The 19,920-nt window shown below is 53.8% G+C and overlaps 3 protein-coding genes across 3 annotated transcripts in view; 1 reads left to right on the top strand and 2 right to left on the bottom strand.

The window, feature by feature from the left end:
- The window catches only part of Mobp (myelin-associated oligodendrocyte basic protein), a 4,153-nt gene extending 2,807 nt beyond the window's left edge, over positions 1-1,346 (top strand). The window contains exon 2 of the mRNA XM_013030288.1: positions 1,307-1,346. Coding sequence (XP_012885742.1) covers positions 1,307-1,346 — 40 coding nt within the window. The remainder of the gene's footprint in view (positions 1-1,306) is intronic.
- Positions 1,347-13,199: 11,853 nt separating this feature from the next.
- Rpsa (ribosomal protein SA) lies at positions 13,200-17,899 on the bottom strand. The gene is made up of 7 exons (XM_013030312.1): positions 17,835-17,899; positions 15,827-15,993; positions 15,191-15,309; positions 14,564-14,809; positions 13,866-13,994; positions 13,606-13,771; positions 13,200-13,360 (listed from the first exon to the last, which is right to left on the bottom strand). Exons 2-7 carry the CDS (start codon positions 15,957-15,959, stop codon positions 13,266-13,268), a joined length of 888 nt encoding a protein of 295 aa, XP_012885766.1. The 5' UTR covers positions 15,960-15,993; positions 17,835-17,899; the 3' UTR covers positions 13,200-13,265.
- Positions 17,900-19,773: 1,874 nt separating this feature from the next.
- The window catches only part of Slc25a38 (solute carrier family 25, member 38), a 2,567-nt gene continuing 2,420 nt past the window's right edge, over positions 19,774-19,920 (bottom strand). Inside the window, exon 3 of the mRNA XM_013030246.1 lies at positions 19,774-19,800. Within this exon, the coding sequence (XP_012885700.1) occupies positions 19,774-19,800 (27 nt within the window). The remainder of the gene's footprint in view (positions 19,801-19,920) is intronic.

Below are 19,920 nucleotides of genomic sequence, written 5' to 3' on the forward strand. Positions count from 1 at the left end.
CCACCCACTCATCCATCCACCCACTCATCCATCCATCCACCCATCCACCCATCCTCCTATCCATCTATCCACCCATCCATCCATCCATCCACTCATCCACCCACTCACCCATCCATCCATCCATCCACCCACCCATCTACCTACCCATCCATCTACCCATCCATCCATCCACCCGCTCACCCATCACATTTGTCCATTACCCATCATCCATCATCCATCCACCACTTTATTCCGTCACTCTACACACTTTACCACCTATATATCTAAGGTTCTTTCTGCCGTTCTAGGGAAAAGAAAGATGGCAGACAAGAAACCATGTAATCTGTAACTCCCAGGCCCCGGAAGAGCCTGGCTGATCAGGCCGGCGGGGTGTGAATGCTCTCATACTGCCATGATCACGATGCTCCCTGGACACAGGGTACCTCAGTGGAGTTATTACCTCTGCCTAAGGGTTCGAGGCTTCGCAGAGGAAGCGCAGCCAGAGGGCATGCGTGCAGGAGGCGGCCCGTGGAGACCGCAGCACACTAGCCAGCTTTCCAGTCATCTGCTCTAGCTTAGCGGGACTAGCTTCTTTCTCTCTCCCTCTCTTTAAATGTGCCAGTCCTGGGGCTTGAACTCAGGGCCTGGGCACTGTCCCCGAGCCTTTTTTACCCAAGGCTGGCGTTCTACCACTTGAGCCACGGCGCCACTTCCGGCTTTTTTCTGTGTCTGTGGTACTGAGGAATGGAACCCAGGGCTTCTTGCATGCTAGGCGAGCGCTCTACCACTGAGCCACCTGCCCAGTCCCTACATTGAATTCTTGACTGCATTCTTTTCTTCTCTTCTTCATCCATCCACTGTTTCCCCTTAACCCTCATTCCTATCAAGTACCTGCTTCCTGGTGTGATTTTGTGTTGGTCGTGAGACTTGAACTCAGGGCCTGGGCGCTGAGCTTCGTTTTCTCAAAGCTGGTGCTCTACCACTTTTGAGGTATCTATGGCTCCACCTCCAGTTTCCTGGTGGTTCATTGGAGATAAAGAGTCTCACAGATTTTCCTGCCTGGCCTAGCCTCGAACCGCGATCCTCTAGCTCTCAGCCTCCTGAGCAGCTGGGATGCCAGGCGTGAGCCCCAGGTGCCCGGATGTCCTTCCTTCTCCGTGTGGACTTTGCACGGTCTGAGGAATGACACTGAGTTTTCCCACGTTTGCCTGTGTTCGCCCAGCACCCCCACTTCTGCAGAGCCCTCTGTCCCTCACCTTGTGTGAGGGTGGAGACGTTCTCTCAGCTCAGCGCTGTGCTGACTTTTCCTGTGCTCTTTGTCAACCAGATTGAAGCGCAGAAGCAAGCCGGCCCCCAGAAAGAAGTAACGAAGCCATTGCTAGTGCATGCATGGCCCGGGCCGCGGGGTGCCCCGCTTCGTGGCCCATCGGCTCCTGGAGGACTCATCTGGCTTCTAGAATGAGGCAGGAACGGACACCTGCTGATGCAGCCCATTGTCCCCATGACCCGGGGACCTCAGGGCTGGCTGCCTGGAGGTGAGCACCAGGGCACTGACACGCCCCTAAGACTGTGAGGCTCATGATTGGTCCAGCCCAAAGACTGTAAGGCTCATGATTGGTCCAACCCCAAGACTGTGAGGCTCATGATTGGTCCACCCCTAAGAGTGTCAGGCTCATGATTGGTCCACCCCTAAGACTGTTAAGCTCATGATTGGTCCATCTCTGGACTGTAAAGCTCATGATTGGTCCATCCCAAGACTGTAAGGCTCATGATTGGTCCATCCCTAAAACTGTAAGGCTCATAATTGGCCCACCCCTAAGACTGTAAAGCTCATGATTGGTCCAGTCCAAGACTGTAAAGCTCATGATTAGTCTACTCCCTAAGACTGTAAGGCTCTCCTGATTGGTCCACCCCTAAGACTGTTAAGCTCATGGTTGGTCCATTCCAAGACTGTAAAGCTCAAGATTAGTCCATCCCACGATTTTAAGGTTCATGATTGGTCCATCCCAAGACTGTTAGGCTCATGACTGTTCCACCCCTAAGACTAGTAGGCTCATGATTGGTCCATCCTAGGACTGTAGAATTCATGATTGGTCCATCCTGATTTTGATTCCCTGCCCAGCATAGCCACACTCTGTGTGTGTGTGTGTGTGTGATTCACCTGTAACGGAGGCTTAAACTCTGGGCCTTGTAATCTTGCTAGACCTTTTCCTCTCCAGGCTGGTGCTCTACCACATGAGCCATCCCTACACTTCTATCTTTCTGTTGGTTCATTCAAGATCAGAGTCTTGTGGCCCTTTCCGTCTATGGTTGTCAGTTCTGTCTGGGATGCCGGGGCTCACAGTGTTCGTGATGGTGTTTGAATCTCACCTGAGAGACGCTTCTCCCAAAAACGCAGTGCTGTGTCGCTTGTGGTTTTATGGGGTTTTTTTTGGTGGGTCATGGGGCTTGAACTCTGGGCCTGGGCGCTGTCCCTCAGCTCTTCAGCTCAAGGCGAGCGCTCTACCACTTGAGCCACAGCGCCATTTCTGGTTTTCTGGTGGTTCATTGGAGATCAGAGTCTCACAGACTTTCCTGCCCAGGCTGGCTTTGAACCTCTATCCTCAGCTCTCAGTCTCCTGAGTAGCTGGGATGACAGGCATGAGCCACGGGTGCCCGGCTCTCTTATTACTCTAGTCCACCATTCTCTATTTGGTCTGTCATCTGGAACTTTCTTGCTTACTGCTTGGATTCCCCCTTCCCTCCTCATGTCAACTTTGTGACTGCCCACATCTATTTATTACTACTTTCTCAGTTGCTGGCGCTAATAAGAAGCAATGAATGCTTGTTAGCCAAAATTAACCCCTCCTCCCACCTTTCCTTCCTTCCTTCCTTCCTTCCTTCCTTCCTTCCTTCCTTCCTTCCTTCCTTCCTTCCTTCCCTTCTTTCTTAATTTCTTTCTTTCTGCCAGCACTGGGGCTTGAACTCGGGGCTTTCACCCTCACTTAGCTTTTCCAGTCAAGGCCTACCACTGGAGCCGCATCTCTACTTGGAGAGTGTCTGGCGTGTGTCCGCCTGGGCTGGCTTTGAACTGTGACCCTTAGATCTCAGCTTCCCGAGTAGCTAAGAGGACGGCTGCTCTTGGGCGAGGTGGGCAGTCGTTAGGACGCAGGGGTGCGGGGTGAGGGGTGTTGAGCAGCTGCACATGGAATTCTACAGTTGATGGTCATTTCCCACCTCAGCGCTGTGCACATACCATTTCCTCATCTCCTGCTATAGTTGCCAACGAGAAATCTGCTGTCCATCGTCATGTCTGTCTATTGTAAGTAAATCTGTATTTTCCCTTTTTTGTTATTGTTTGTTTGTTTATTGCCAGTCCTGGGCCTTGAACCCAGGGCCTGGGCGCTGTCCCTGAGGCTTTTGCTCAAGGCTGGCACGCTACCACTTCAACCGCAGCGCCACTTGCAGCTTTTTCTGTGAATGTGGTGCTGAGGAATCAAATCTGGGGCTTCCTGCATGCTAGGCCAGCACTCGACCACTGAGCCACCTTCCCAGCCCTTTGTGTGTTTGTTTGAAGGATTTTTGTCCTGGACTTTTGCTATGATTTTCTTCACTAAGTGGAGATTTCTTTCTTTCTGTTCCATTCAGGACTGAAGTTGCTTCAAATTCTGAAGATTTGGGTGCCAAAAAACAAAAAACAAAAATCCCCCCCCAAAACCAAAAAAACCCAAACCCAAACCAGTTAATGCACTACTGGCCATAGATAGTGGCAAAACAAGTAATAATAATAATAATAAAAAGGAAGAATGTTGGAGTGTTGTCAAGGTTGGGAGAAGACTTGCTCCTAAATCACTGATGAGAACTTCTAGATCATAATGTGGGGTTCAGGTGGGGGGGTGGGGAGGGGGGGAGAGGGGTACTAGCAGAGTAGGTCATTGCGTAATCTCTAATCCCGCCGTTATGACTTCAGAGATTCATCTGGAAGAGACTTACACTTCTAGTTTATGGATATGTCTGTTTATATCTATGTATCTACCTATCCTATCTAGCTATCGATCTATCGATCGATCAATCCATCTATCGATCGATCGATCATTGATCATCGATTGATCTATCTTTGTATCTCCAGTGTATTATGGCTTGTAGTTGATGGAGAAATCCGTGAATGTCAAAAGCAGACAGACAGCAGGTGTTCAACACAACCGAAGGCCCCAGCCTTCATCTTCACATCCCACTCTGCCCCACAGTGTCCAGCTCAGCCAGGGGCTCTGGAAGAGTGCAGGGAGCTCACACTTACCACCCGAGCTACTCCCGAGGGCTGAGATCTGAGGATACCAATTCGAAGCCAGCTTGGACACACACACACACACACACACACACACACACACACACACACACACGGCTGCACAGAAACACTTTACCAGTATTATCCACCAAGCACACCTGAGCTATTTGCAAGGTTGTGTTTTGAACCTATTTTGGATCAGCAGTTGGGATGGCTTCTCAGATGTGGGGGGATGGACAGCCCCCCCCACTAACCAGTCCCAACCGGCAATCTCACCTTGTCAGCAGCAGAGAGCGCGCAGGTAGCAAGAGGTCACGTCGCAGGAAGAATGTGGGCGAGTGCACGGGAGGAGAGGCTCAAAGGTGGGGTTCACTCCTGGGGGTAGACTTGAGCCAGCACCAGGCGGGTCACAGTAGGTCCCAGGAGTTCTGGAAGGTGCTGGATGCTCGGGTCCGCACACACCAGACCTGGTTCACCCCTGGTGAATGGATGTGTATTGCTGTTCAGGGTGGTGGTGGTGGTAGAGGTGGTTTAGAAGAAGAGGCAGGCCAATGGATACGGTCAAGGAAGATGGCGGCTCAGGTCCCGCCTTGCATTGACGCTGCCATAACTCTGTGGATGTGGCAGTTATTAGTACTCATGGAGCCAGTCCTGGGCCTTGAACTCAGGGCCTGGGCCCTGTCCCTGAGCTGCTTTTTGCTCAAGGCTAGCATTCTACCGCTTAGGCCGAGGCTCCACTTCCAGGTTTATGGTGATTCATTGCAGATCAGAGTCTCATGGACTTCCCTATCTCCCCTCCCCCCCCCCCCGGCTGGCCTCAAACTGCCATCCTCCAGATCTCAGCCTCCTTGAGTAGCTTGGATGACAGGCGTGAGCCACCGGGGCCCGCCTGGAGGTGTCTGTTCTAAGATCAGGGAGTTGTAACTCATAGGATGTTGAGGTTAGAAATGTCTGCCTGGACTACACGCAGGTGCTATAATATGCGACCCACTGAGGCCACTTCAATCATCAACTCCGCAGGTGCTGGAAAGAACAGAATTCGGGGTTACAGGCAGGTGCAGGGGGAAATGCATATGGCGGACATCTCAGAGAGACAAAGGACAACTTGACCCCTGTCCCCCCAAAAAAAAACAAAACCTTGGCTCCGTCTGCATCCAAGGAAGCCAGGAGCCTCGTAGAACATGCTAGAATTCTATACTGGGTTCTAGAAAAAAAATCGAAAATCAAAAAATAAAAACTGGTGCCCCCAAACCAAAACCAAAGTAGGATGTGAACCCATCCCTGTGAATAACCAGAAATGACCGGATTTGTCTGTTCGTTACAGAAATAAAACGCTCTGGGGAAACTGATCAATTGCTTCTGGAAATTCTTTGCAACCGGAGGGGAGTGGAAGGGGGTAAAAGACGGATTGTGTGTCAGAAGTGTGTCCAAATCCTATTTTACCTTGATTTTTATGTATTATTATTATTTTGTGCCAGTCCTGGGGCTTGAACTCACGGCCTGGGCACTGTCCCTGAACTTCTTTTACTCAAGGCTAGCACTCTACCACTTGAACCACAGCACCGCAGCCGACTTTCTCTGAGCGGTTGACTGGTGGTTAAGAGTCTCACGGACCTTTCCTGACCTGGAGGCTGGCTTTGAACCGCCATCCTCCAGATCTCGGCCTCCTCCTGAGTCACTGGGATTAAAGGCATGAGCCACGGGCACCTGCCTCGCTTCCTGAGTCATCCAGGTTGGGAAATGCATCTTAACTTGGGGCTTTGCCACCTGGTGGCTTTCCCTCACTTTCTCTCTCTTGTATCGTTTTCGTTTAAAACGCAAGGGCAGGCCTTGGTGCTCTACTGCCTGAACCATGCCTCCAGCCCTGCTTTTCTTCCTTGCTGGTTATTTTAGAGATGGAGTCTCATGGATTTTTTTTCTTTCCCCCCCCCCCCTGCCTGGGTTGAGATCCTACAGATCTCAGCTTTCCTGGGCAGCTCTGGCTCATGGGGCGGGAGCTGTGTCCTCAGGAGGCTGGGAAGGTGGCTCAGTGGTAGAGTGCTCGCCTAGCATGCACGAAGCCCTGGGTTCGATTCTCCAGTACCACAGACACAGAAAAAGCTGGAAGTGGTGCTGTGGCTCAAGTGGTAGAGCTCCAGCCTTGAGTGAAAAAAGCTCAGACACAGGGCCCAGGGCCCCCCCCAGGACTGAGCGGAGGAAAGATTAAAGGGAAGTGTTTTCGTGCTGTGTCTGTTTAGTTATGGATTCAGATGTTAAATTGGCAATACTGGGACTGGATGAACTTGGGGGCACTTAAATATATACATTAACCACATTATCAATTAGAATTGGCCTCTGTATTTTGGCTGGGGGGGGTCATGAACTCAGGTTTTAGCTCAAGGCTGGCGCTCTACCACTTGAGCCACAGCGTCACTTCTGCCTTTTGCTGGTTTATTGGAGATATAAAGACACTTTTGGACTTTCCTACCCGGGACTGGAAGTGGGGTGGTCACCCCCTTAGGAAAGTGGGGGTGCCTCCTCATCTCCCCCAGCCCTGCTCTAGGCCTCAGGCTCCCTCCCAGCCCTCAGCCCTTTTCTAGAGCCTTCTCCAGGCTGGCTGGCCTTTTTCCTGGCTGTCTACTATTCCCTCCTCCCCAGGCCTCTCCTGGGCCGGCGGCTTCCTCCAATGGGGTAAGGAGACCAGGAGTGGAGTTTGGGGTGTGGGGCCCGGGGTGCGGGCCCGTTGGCTGTTGGCCGTTGGCCGTTGGGGTCGCGGGTGAAACGCGGGGCCCGGCCAGGCCGCGGCTCCTCCGGACCCCGAGACCCCCGGGGAGGAGGAGGAGGCCCAGTGGGGCGCCCCCCGCCCCCGCCAGGCCTCCAGGCCCAGGATCGAGGTCCCCCCCACGCCCAAAGCCCGACCCAGGTGTGGGGTGCGGCCCCGGATCCCCCCTCCCGAGCCCCGGGGCCCCCCAGGACGCCCCCTGACCCTGTCCCCTCTCCCCAGGGCCCGCGGGGTGTCCGCTGGAGGTACCCCGGTGTGGACGGCTGAGAAGCGGGGTCTGCAGGAGCAGAGGCGCAGGTGAGACCCGGGCTCCCTTTGGTTATGGTTACTTGGGGCCAGGCCTGGGCCTCGAACCCGGGGCCTGGGCGCTGCCCCTTTTACCTTTTTTTTTCTTTTTTGTGTTTGCTCTACCACTTGAGTCACAAATCCATGTCCAGCTTTTTGTTGCTTCACTGGACATCAAGAGTCCCACAGACCTTCCTGCCCGGGCTCCCTCAGATCTCAGCCTCCTGAGCCCCCAGGATCCTAGGCGGGAGCCAACAGTGCCTGGCACTTTCTTTTTATCTGTCCGTCCGTCCATCCATCCATCCATCCAATCATCCATCCATCCATTCATCTATCCATCCATCCATCCATCCATCCATCCATCCATCCATCCACATCCATCCAATCATCCATCCATCCATTCATCTATCCATCCATCCATCCATCCATCCATCCATCCATCTATCCATCCATCCAATCATCCATCCATCCATTCATCTATCCATCCATCCATCCACCCATCTATCCATCCATCCACCCATCCACCCATCCATCCATTCATCCATCCATCCATCCAATCATCCATCCATCCATCCATCCAACCATCCATCCATCCATCCATCCATCCATCCATTCATCCATCCATCCATCTAATCTATCTTTTTGGTCTATGTTTTTGGTACCTGGCTTGGGGCTTGAACTCAGGACCTTGTGGCTCTGCCTTGGCCTTTTCCAAGCTCAAGTCTGGTGCTCTCCCACTTGAGCCACACCTCCACTCCCCACTTTTGCTTGGCTCCCCAGAGATTGGTCTTCCCAGGCTGGCCTCAAACCACCATCCTCCAGATCCCAGCCTCCCAAGCAGCCAGGATGACAGGTGTGAGCCCCCCCACCCCCACCCATGGCCAGTTTCCATTTGTTTCTTTTCCTGTCTTGCTTTTAGCGATGCTTCGGCCCCTTCCCTGCTTCCCCATGCCGGTGGACACACACAGCTTCCTGGGAATTCAAGCCAACCGTCAGCCAGGCTGAGAGGCGGCTATGAACGCTGAAATGGGAGAATGCTAAATCAGGCCACCGGTTCCTGGAGGAGAGCAAAGAGGGAGGGAGGGAGGGAGGGAGGAAGGGAGGGAGGGAGGGAGGGGGAAGGGGAGTGCACTCACCTCAGGTGGAGTTACTTCTAGAACCGTGTACCTCACACACAAGAACACTGCAAGAGTCCTGGGGCAGACACTAAAGGCTCCAGATTCAAATCCATCAGCAGTGTTGCTCATGCCCCCGGGTGCCAGCTTCGCTGGCTTCTCCTTCTGTGGCATAATATTCCCTGTTTGAAATGGAAAATGTGAAAACAACACAAAGTTAATAATCATCACACACAAGAAAGGTAAATCTTCACATCCTTGGCAAATTAATCAGGCCGGGCCCCAAAAAACAAACACACAAAAAAAAAAAACAAAAGAGAGAAAAAGAGAAATCCAAGAACCAAGTTTCTTAGGGAAATTCACTCTTGCTCACTCAAGAGACGTTTTTTTTTTTTTTTAATGATTATTTCCTCTCTCTCACCCTCTGATGGTTCACTAGTGGACAAAAAGTCTTGCTTTGTTTTATTTTTATTTGTGTGTGTTCCTCTAGCGAGCTCCCAGGGGTGATTGGAGTAACTTCAGAAAACCCGGGCGGGGAAGAATGAAAGGAGTCCAGTGGGGAAAGCCCCGCCTCTGCTAATTGCATCTTATGCCTATGCAGCTCATTTACATATTTGTGAATGACCTCACTGGCTAACTGCCCCCGCCCACCACCCTTCCCTCCTTCCTCCCTCCCCAGGAGATGGCCAAGGGGCCCAGTTCCCCTAGATTCTAGGCTGGGCAAATTTCCAAAGTGTTTCTGTCCTGTCCTTGGTCCTGTGGCTTGTAGCCCTAGGATTCACCGTTGGTTTTTTGGTATATATTGGTGAGCAGTGAAATGATTTTTAAACCTGATTCTTCTTTTGGGAAATACATATATATTGGTGCTGGTCCTGAGCTATTTATTTGCCGGTTCAAGGGAGATGAATCTCACTCACAGACTGTCCTGTCTGGGCCAGCAGTTTGGAGTCTGGAGACACTTGGTTCTCAGCCTACCTGGTATGGCAGGAACTACAACCAGACGCAGCTGCGCCAGTCTGTTCACTGAAGCGACTCAGCCAGCTTCTCCCTCCCCGGGGAGAGGCAGACATCTGGCCAATCAAGACCAGTTGCTTCGATCATTTTTCTTTTCCTGGCAAATGAAGCCTTTGTTGTCTTGGTTCATCTTTTTTTTCTTCTGTAATAGATCTCACCATCAGATCAAAGAAAGTCAGCCACGGCTCTTGTATTTTCCTTTTTCTTGTAGAACTTTGCTCTACAAGTGACAAATCATCCCCCCTCCAAAAAAAAAAAAAAACCCACCCCACCCCACCCCACCATGGCACACGTGCCATGTATTTTCCTTCAATAAAGTTTTTCACATTATACATTTCCTGGGGAAACCGTGGGAATATTGTTGATATCCCACGGATGCCAAACTGTCTTCTGGCTCGCCTGTAGTTTGGCTTTGGATCTTCCCATGTGCGTGCTTGGTTTGCACACGTGGATCTTGTATTCCAAGTAGAGTCCGGAGCAGACAGTGCACACACACGGCTTGGGTTTGAACTGTCGAGAGCCTCTCTAATGTGTCTCGTGAAGACATTCTTCCAACTTACGTTGCAATGTCGGGTAGTTATTTTTTCTTTCCATTTGCTATTCTTGTCTTACTGCGTTGTCTACCAACGTTCCTTCTTGAGCTTAAAGGCAGTGGCCGGGAGCCTGGGTGTCCTATGTGTCTTGTTTCTGATTTTAGAGGAAAGGCATCTAGAATTTTCCACTCCAGCATAGAAGGATCTTGTTTTTTAGCCGCTCCCCCTGCCATAAATTTCATTTCTTTTGCTCGCAGGTGTGTGTATGTAGAAACTTGACAGGTCCTTTGCACACACACACACACCAAATTCTAGATCCTTCAGGCCTGGGCCTACAGATCTAGATAGCTGGAAATGCTTGTCTTTTACAGATTGAGTCAGAAAAAGTCCAGAGAGAGAATCTCAGCGCAGGTCAGTTTTCTGGGCTTTTCCAAGCTGTGTCCTTCACAACCACAAAACCAGCTAGAGCTGCTCCTATGTTAACAGGAGATTCGCGTTCCTTTTCCCTGTCCTAACGTTACTCTCCCTCCCCACCCCCTCCCCAAGAAAAGTGTGTCATCTTCCTCCTTTGTTGCTCTCTTCTTATTTGTGTTAAAATTCTTTTATGGTGGAATCAAATGATAAACCCTGATGTTAATTAATCCGTCCACATTGGGGAATTCTTGAATCGATGGATCCACAAGAACAAGAAAAAAAAAAAAACAATTCAGAAAATTCTCGGCCTTGGCTCTCTGATACCGATTTTTTTTCTTTCTTCCCATTGCCTGTTTTGTTTTTTATCCGCCGACATTGTTTTTTTCTTCTTGTTTTGAATGTTTGGACTTTAGCTAATCTTTCTTTTCTTTGGCTCTCCCCTCCTGTGGAGCTCAGGGCTGTTCTCCCCCCCCCCCCCCTCCGCAACACGTCGGCTGGCCCCCGAAACCCCCCCCCCCCCCCCGGTTGTGCACACTGAAGGTGAGAATTGGGCTTTGGTTGTTGGTTTTTTCCTGTCATCTCTGCATCCTAAGAGAGGAAGAGGAGGAATCCTTCCTCATTGGTTTTGGTTTTGCCGAACAATATTGGAAGGGACCCAAAGGGAATTTTTTTTTTTTTTCCTCTTTTGGAAACAAATGTCCAATTCCTCAAGGCTCTTCGCTTTTTTGTTGTTGTTGCAAATCCCAAATGGAAGGGGCTCGTGATACAGGATGGGAAAGAAATCCCGAGGCCTTCACCAAAGTGGGGGGGACGAGAGAGCCAGCCATCTGGGTATCTGATGATGGCTATTGGTCATATTGGGCCACGTTTTGGTACCAGGGGAAACTGAGTCAAGCCCCACACCTCCCACCCCCAAAGTGCTTTTCCAAGAAGTTGTAGAGGAAGGAGGAGGAGGCAGTTGTTGCTCAAGCTTTATTCTCCTTTGCAGAAAACAGCTGGAGGCAGGTGCACCCCATTTTCTGTAGCCTGACCCTCACCTGGGGGGGGGTCTCGTTGCCCTCAGCCCTGTCCCCACAGAATGGGGCTTCTCTTGGGCTCCTGTGGTGAGGGAGCCAGCTAGGACCCCCAAGGTCAAATCCCACCCCTGTGCTAAGTAGGTGCTCAGCTAAGTATTTGTTGAATGAAGACGACTTCACTTTCTCGTGGCGACGTCTTGGTCCAGATTTGGCCCAGGAGGGGCAGCGCCAGGGGCTGCTGGGTGGATATGTGATGTGAAAAGAGGGTGTCCCTGCAGTACCCCAGCCCCCAGCCCCCTCAGCCTTGAAGAAAAGGTCTGGGTTTCTCAAGCGGCGTCCAGGTGAAGCCTCACGGGGGTCAGGGAGGGGCTGCCTGCCAGGGTCTTGGCTATGTAGTCCAGCCCTCAGCCTCTCTCCATGGCTGGGAATACACGAGGGTGCCTAGAGGACCTGCCTGACCCCAAAACACATGGCTGGAGCAGTTCCACTAGCAGTAGAGAAAAAGGGGTGCAATTTAGATTTCTAAGGGGAATAGAAAAATCCCCACAGGAATAAAGCCACTCCAGGGGTGGGGCCATCGAGCAATGCATGATGGGTGATATAATAAAGGCTTGGACTGTGTGGGCAATTTAGATGACTAGATTGGACTGGCCACCAAGCAGTATTGGCTTAGACACAAAAGTCTCAAGAAAATGCCAACAGCCAGGACACTCGGACCAAACGCCAAGATGGTTTTACTCAAGAGATGCTGTAAAAAAATTACCAGGGCATTGGCCCAAGAAAGATGAATTCATCTAGGCATGGATGAATTTTGGAAGTTTCCAGAAATGATGGCTTTGAGCAGGGACTGCTGATCAATGTCTGCCAGGAGCTGGAGGCCCAGAGCTGATGATCGTGGTTTGAAGCCAGGCCAGCAAACCTGAGCCCCTCACTTCGGAGGAACCAGCATAAAGCCAGCACAGAAACATGGTTCAAGTAGTAGAGAGCCATACCTGAGGCTTGTTTTATATTAGCGCATACTGGGTTATCACTGAAGCTGGGGTACCATGGTCTAGATTACAGGCAGACGTGATTTATGTTGGTGTATGCCTTAACTGTATGGAACTGTCTTTTATGATGTATAGTTTTCCGCAAAAATCGCTTGACTTGTGGGCAGGAATGGTACGTGGGGGAAAGCAAAGAAGGGGTGACACTGCCCCCCAAAACAGAATGTACTTGGCTAACTGCTCTGTGTAAACTTAATAAAAGCCATTTTAGGTCTTTACATACTAGCAGTTTTGTGTTAGAACTGGGACTTGAACTCAAAAGACAACTCAAGACAGGTTCTGGCGTTTTCCCACTTGAGCCACGGCTGCGCTTGTAGCTCCTGGGTGGGTAACTAGAAACTTCTAAGTCTCCCACACTTTCCTCCCCCGGCTGGTTTGGAATCCTGCTTTTTCACAGCCAAGACAGTTTACAAGCAGCCCGGAAGTTGAAGGGGTAGCCATAGCCACACTGTGGGCATATTTCTTCTGACCCTTCAATCTTCTGGTTTGCCAGTCAGTCCTGGGGCTTGAACTCGGGGCCTGGGCTCTGTCCCTGCGCTGCTAGGCAAGCACACACAGCGCCACATTCCCAGTCCTGTATCATCCCCCATGTCAATTCCAAGTGCAGATGCGCTTCGCCCTATTTACACCAGCCAATCACAAGCTGATGGCGAACCTGAGCTCAGCCAATGGGAGCCCTGGAGGGCGGGGGTGGCAGGCTAGGTATAAATAGGAGCACGGCCCCGCCCCGTGCATGGCGCATCTCTACCAGTGCAAGAACCGTCCAGAGCGCTTAGAAATCCGTATTTATTTTGCATCTCCTTTCTCTTCACCTTCCCCAAGTGCGCAAGCAGCGCGTTCAGGACCACTCGGGAGTGGTCCCTACCCACTCCGTGGCCTGGGCCGTGGGTGCTGCTGACCAATCTTCTGTGGCGGGCTGGGCGCTCCAATCCTCTGCGGAGAAACCACAAAAACCCCGTCAGCCCCGGGGACGGACAAGGACTTTTGGCCAGAACCCTACGTACTAATAAATCTCCAGCGCTCCGGCCAGGTCGCACAGTGCATGCCTGCAATCCGGGCGTTGTCAGGAGGCTGGGGGCTGAGGACCTCATTTCTATCAGCTATTGCAGGAAAAAAAAAAACCCCAATCTCCCATGAAGCAGTAAAAAAGCCGGGAAGAGGTAGGGGCGTGCACGTACCGGTGGGGAACTGCTGGATGGGCACGGAGGGCACCTGCACCCCCTCGGACCAGTCGGCCACCTCGGGCTGCGTGGCTGTGAACTCGGGCGCAGGTGCGGTCCACTCGCCCTGGAACTCCTCCTTGGTGACAGCCTTCTCGGCCGCGGCCTGCTCCTCCTTCTCGATCTGTGATCGGGCACGGGATGGGGGGGAGGTCAGCAAGGGGGGCGGGGGGATGGGTGGCAGGGGAGGGCACATTCGGGCCAGGGACCATGCTCACCTCCTCGGGGTCCCGGTAGAAATAGAGGTCCGGCATGACCTCCCATGGGTGCTCGCGGGAGATGGTGCCGCGCATGCGCAGGACTTCCCGGGCCAGCATCCACCACATGAGACCCACTGAGTGCGCCCCCTGCAGAGGGACCGGGAAGCGGTTGGGTCCCCAAACAGCCCGCCCGCCCGCTTGCTCGGGAAGGAGGTACATAGCAACAACGAGGCAGAAGCCAGTCATTCCAGCTACTCAGGAGGCTGAGATCCAGAGGATCGTAGTTCGAGGCCAGCCCAGGCAGGAATGTCCATGAGGCTTGTCTCTCCAATGAACCACCAGAAGTGGCGCCACATTTTGTTTTGCTCAAAGGGCCCGAGCCCCAGCCCTAAGCACAAAGAGCTCAGGGACAGCGCCCAGGCTGAGTTTAAGAGCAAGCAGGCCAAAAGCAAAACCTACGCGGAAATCGCGATACCCCCCAAAGCAGACAATCCCCTCCAACAGGAAGCATCAGAGCCTGTAGCAAGGGCTACTAGCAAGCCGCGTCCACAGCGGAGGACGGGTGCTAGCGAACGCCTCGCCCCTCGTGTGGCACACTACCTACACTTGAGAACCCCTGGGTCACACAGCGCCCCTGGTTCCAAGCTCTAACAATGTGCGTGGGGGCTGGACGGGTGGGGGAGGGGAGCGGAGAAGGAAGGAGGGATCCCCACGACCTTGTTGTTGCACGGGATGGCGATGTCCACGTAGCGCAGTGGGGAGTCGGTGTTGCACAGCGCGATGGTGGGCAGGTTGACGTAGGACGCCTCCGTGAGCGGCTGGTGGTCCGCCCGGGGGTCCGTCACCACCAGCAGGCGGGGCTCGCGGAAGGCCGCCTGGATCTGGTTGGTGAAGGTTCCGGGGGTGAAGCGGCCGGCGATCGGGGTGGCGCCAGTGGCCGCCGCAAACTTCAGCACCGCGCGCTGCACAGAATCAAAAGCAGAGCTTCAGCCCCTGTACCTCCATCCTGTAAACAGTACTCCCAGGACCTGACCTCACAACCCGGGGACTTCACGCTCTCCCCCTCCCGCCAACTGCCCAAGCTCCACTTGGGGCATTGTGGGTAGTTAGCCAGAGACCAGCGCAACAGGTTCCCAACAGTCCACCTCAGACCTCCCTCTGCCTCCAGGGCAGACACCAGTAGCGCATGCCTGTAATCCCAGCTACTCAGGAGATGAAGACCTGAAGATCAGAGCCCCAACCTGGAGCAATGTAAGCAGCTCAGGCCAGTCCCCAGCTCTGCCTCTGCCCTTTACTCCCCCCCCCCCCCGGCAGCCTGTGCGCATGTGCTGGGGTGGTGGCACCTGTCCGGTGTTGCGGGAGGAGATGACGCTCACGTCCGCGGGGTTCTCGATGGCCACAATGGCGCGGGCGGCCAGCAGCAGCTTCTCCCACGTCCGCTTCAGGTTAATGATGTAGATGCCTGCGGGAGGCGGGGGGAGTTGAGTATGCAAGCCTCCTCCTCACCCGGGTTTTCTAGAAAGCTCCCATGTGCTGTAGCAGGAGACACTATCACCGCCAGTCACAGAGCGGAGCTCTCGTGGGGTCAGCGAGAGTCCTGCGTTGCTGTGGCACACCTCCGACACCCGGGGCTCAGCGGCCACGCTGGCCTCCGCCAGGCTTTAACAGTGTGCTGCCTCCCCTTCCCCACCCGAGCCCCGCCCCCAGGCCCACCGACCAATCAAGTCTCTCCCATCCTTCGGCACCTGAGCCCCGCCTCTAATCCTACTGTCTAATCAGAGCAGGCTCCAAGAATCACAGCATCTAGTGAGCAGGACACTTGTCCCAGCTGTCAGGAGGCTGCGATCTGAGGAACAGGATTTGAGGCCAGTGGGGCAGAATAGTCCAGGAGACTAACTCTGGTGCTGTGGCGCACAGAGCGCTAGCCTTGAGTTATGGAGCCCAGGGATAGCGCGGGGGGAGGAGGAGGAGGGACGCACCGTCGGTCTTCCTCTTGTAGATGTACTGCTCCATCTGGAAGTCCAGGTTGGTGGCGCCCAGGTGCGTGCCCGCCGCCAGGAACTTGAGCACGTCCTCCTCCTTCATCTGCAGGACATCCAGGGCTCCGGACATCGTGTTAGTTTCCCTTGGAAGTTACGATGGGAATCTGGAAGGAAAGATGCCCAAGGGATGCTGAGTGCTAGTTTCGTAGAAATTCTGAAGTCAGGCATCGTGGCCCCCATCTGTAACCCCAGCTACCTGGGAGATGGAAGATCTGAGGATCAAGGTTCTAAGAAGTCAGCCAGGGTAGTTAGAACCCACAAGACTCCTGCCCAATGGGCCATCAAAAAGCCAGAAGCAGAGCTGTGGTTATTGGAAAATCCACATGCCTGCTGCTGCGCTCACCACAGCTGAGTTATGAACACAGCCCAGGTGACAAAGAACGAATATATGACCACCACACACAGATACATGCATGTGAGGCTCGGAAGGCGGCTTAGTGGTAGAGTACTTGGGTGCACGAAGCTGGAGTCCTCAGGACCCACCACCCACATCAAGAGGCCTAAGTGGCGCTGTGGCTCTAGTGGTAGAGAGTCAGATCAGGAACAGTGCCCAGGGCCCGAGTTCATGCACGAAGACAAGCAAAAAGTAAAAAAAATGAATCCTGGTGAAGGTGTTATACCGGAATTCGGGGACCCCCAGAAGACCACGATCAAGCAGGGTAACCAGTGACGCTAAGAGGCCCTGAGCATAGAATCAGCACAGTTTTTATAGTATTGAACAAACAACTTTAAGGAACTTTTACATAAGAAATTACATGATTGGGTAACATTTAAAGCAAGCTAAGCTGGGCAAATATAATTGGTTGACCTTTACAGAAAAATGTGCTTGATCGAAAACGGTTATGAGCCACACCTGGACCAACAGAATGCATGGCACGTCTCACCCTGGGCTCTGAAGAACTGGTTTGGTTAGAAACTCTTAGTCCTAGGTGGCTGGGGGGCAACACCACGTGGGGGCTAACGCCTGCCTCAAGCAAACGCCATCGATGGCTCCAAGATTGTGCATGGCTTTCTATCATAAATTCCTAGCATTGGGGCTAAAATGGATCACGACTCAAGTTGCAGAACTGAGATGAAGTGTTTAACAAAAACGGAGTTGCTTAGGTTTCTTTCATTCAGGGGGTGCTTGCCTACTTTGATAAGGGCAAGTCCAGTTTTCTGCCTCTTTCACTCCACTCCTGGAGGGTTTAGCAGAGTTTTTAGCAAGCAAAGGTACAGACGCGAAAATGGCTGTTAGGTGCTAAGTATTTTTACCTTCTTCAAAGTTAAGCCAGAAACAAGTTGTACAAACCACTCCTGCCTGTAATCGAGACAACAGGATACCTTCCAGACCTGAAGAACCTGCACCCAAATGGGGGGGGAGGCGCCACCCCCAGTTATGAAGCGGAACCCCAACAGAACCAGCCAGCAGAGAACCCAGGAGCCGCGTGAACAGCAGCCAGGGTGCAAAGCCCGGGGAGCACAAGCCTGTTTGGGGGTTTCTTCTCCCCGCTTTTTGGGGGCGGTGAGGAGTTGGGAAACGAACGTAAGGTGTGCATGTATCATCACTGTATTCGCCGGGGAAATCAACTCTTCCTGGGGTAACTAAGCTTTAATTGTCAAGGAGACGCGGGAAACGGCTCAAAAACGCCAACAAAGCCATCACCCGCAGGCCCTGGAGGGCTCGAGTGGAAACCACCACCCGAGATGAAGCCGCTGGCGGAGCGCGAGGCCTGGAGCGCGCGGGAGCCCAGGGCTGGGGCCGCGGGGGTAACGGAGGAGCCCGCGCCCTCCGCGCCTGCGCAGTGCGGGCCGGCCGGGCCCGTGCAGGCCGCGCCGGCCGGGCCCGCGCTCCCCGCGGCGCCCGCGCCCCTCCACACCGCCTCTCCCGCACGGAGGGAGTCAGCGGAGCCGCGGGGAGGGAGACGGGACACGTCCCGGAGGGAAAAAAAAACTACGCACTCACCCAGAACAACGCCGTATGGAGCCCGGGCCGAGTAGCGCGGAAAGGACGGGCGGCCGGAAGTGACGCCCATATATAGCCCGCCTCCAGCCAATCAGAGGCGACGGTCGAGGGGGGGGGGAGGCGGGCCAGATGGGTGGAAGTCGCCTGGCTGGGTGTTTCCATTTCCGGCAGCCTGGGCTTCCGGCGCATGCGCCGTAGCAGAGTCCTCGCGTCTGGTAGGTCTCAGCCCATCGGCTCACTGGCCAATGAGAAAGCGAGTTGAACGGGAGGCGGGCGGGGAGGCCCGAGGGGGCCATGTGCCTGGCCCCGCGCATGCGCAGACAGATCCCTCGCGTTTGTGGGCCGGTCTCCTCGGTGTGGCGTAGCGGCCAATGAGAAGGCGAGGTGAGCTGAATGAAGGCGGGACCAGAGCCGGTGCGGTACCCGGATGAGGCGCTCGCGGTGCAGGAGGCGAGGCGGGAAGGGAAGGGGCGGGGGAGGGGGGGAGCACGGTGCGCATGCGCAGACTCCCTGGCTCGCTGGCCACCTGTGGGCGCTGGGCGGCATCCTGCCTTTGCTCCACTCTTGAGCCCGAGCTCAGGCCCTGCGCCGCTCTCCCCCGTCTTGAGTGTGTGTGTGTGTTCCCGACTGGTGCTTTACCACTTGAACCATGGCCCCATCCTGCCTTTTTGCTGCTTCATGCTCGTGGACTTTCCTGCGGGGGGGGGGGGCTCGCTTTAAACCACGATCCCCCAGATCTCAGCCTCCTCCTGCTGGCTTTGGAGCTTTTATCGCATAGATCTCACCCCCGAGAGTGGAATAGCTTTCAAGAAACTTCTCGAAAGTGCAGGCAAGCCGCTGGGGAGGGGTGGAGTGGGCGATTCTCCCATCACCCTTATTGTGACTGGACCTCGAGAAGTTTCTGTGAGCATCACCAGTGTGTTTCTAAATGGCAGGAGCCCAGGTCAAAGCTACGTAAACACAATACGTAATTGAAGAGAATTGAGAAGCCGGGACATGCGCACCTACCATCCTGGCTTATTCATGAGGCCACGATCTGAGGCTGACAGTTCAAAGCCAGCCTAGGCAGCCAAGGTGAGGATGTTTTTATGTCGGGATTAGCCAGCAAAAAACTATGAGCCCAGGCATGGTGTGAGCGGTAGAGCGCCAACCTTACGCAAAAAAAGACAAGCTAAAGTGTGAGGCTCTACATGTAAGCCCTAGTACTGGCATGAAATAAAATGAAATTTTAAAAGTGGCCAAGAAAAGACTGAATTGTACACTTGACATAAGTGAACTGTGTGTCACCAAAGGGGAAAAAAAAAAAAAAACCAAAACAAAAATACACACAGAAAGGCTATGTGGGCGCTGGTGGTTCAGGAGGCTGAGATCTGAGGATCCTGATTCGAGGCTGGGCTCGGGTGGTCCAGTGCCCGCCGTGAACGCAGAAGCTGAAGGGCAGCGCCTGGGGTCTGGGTTCAAGCCCTTAGCACCAACACCCAACACGAGACTGTTGGCTGGGGCTGGGAAGGTGGCTCGGTGGTAGAGCGCTCACCCCACGCATGAGACCCCGCGTTCAATTCCTCAGCACCACGTACACAGAAAAAGCCAGAAGTGGCGCTGTGGCTCAAGTGGTAGAGCACCAGCCTGGAGCTGAAGAGCTGAGGGACAGCGCCCAGGCCCAGGGTTTGAGCCCCACAACAAGCAAGACATAAACTAAAGAGTGTGGGGAGTATTTGTCATCAAATCGCATGGATGGTGCAAACGTCCGTGTCATTCTTCCCGCGTGGAGCGGGGTGGGGGGGGGAATCGCCATTGAGCTTCGCAGCACAGCTTTCATGATGAACACTGCTTTATTCATGGGGAGGAAAAACACACGAAAGAAAATGCCAGAAATACCCGAGGAGGCTCCCCGCGTGGAGTGGCCCGGCCCGGGCAAGAAGGACGAGTCTGAGGACGGCTAACGGCAACGCTCATGATTCTTTGGCTGCGGGGCGAGGGGGGGGACCAGCTCCTGTCACCCCACCCGTGGCCCACGGAAGCCTCGAGAGGCTCCTGGACGGGGGCCTCCCGGGGTGCGGGGACCCCCCCGCGGCCCGGGGCCTGC

The sequence above is a fragment of the Dipodomys ordii genome, unplaced genomic scaffold (assembly GCF_000151885.1).
Source record: "Dipodomys ordii isolate 6190 unplaced genomic scaffold, Dord_2.0 Scaffold128, whole genome shotgun sequence".
NCBI classification, from domain to species: Eukaryota; Metazoa; Chordata; class Mammalia; order Rodentia; family Heteromyidae; genus Dipodomys; species Dipodomys ordii.

Coding starts and splice junctions, on each gene's coding strand:
- Rpsa (XM_013030312.1), bottom strand. CDS start 15,959: ATGTCCGGAGCCCTGGATGTCCTGCAGATGAAGGAGGAGGACGTGCTC. Junction 15,310..15,826: donor CTACAAGAGGAAGACCGACG/GTGCGTCCCTCC, acceptor CGCCTCCCGCAG/GCATCTACATCATTAACCTG. Junction 13,995..14,563: donor CCATCCCGTGCAACAACAAG/GTCGTGGGGATC, acceptor GTCCCTCTGCAG/GGGGCGCACTCAGTGGGTCT.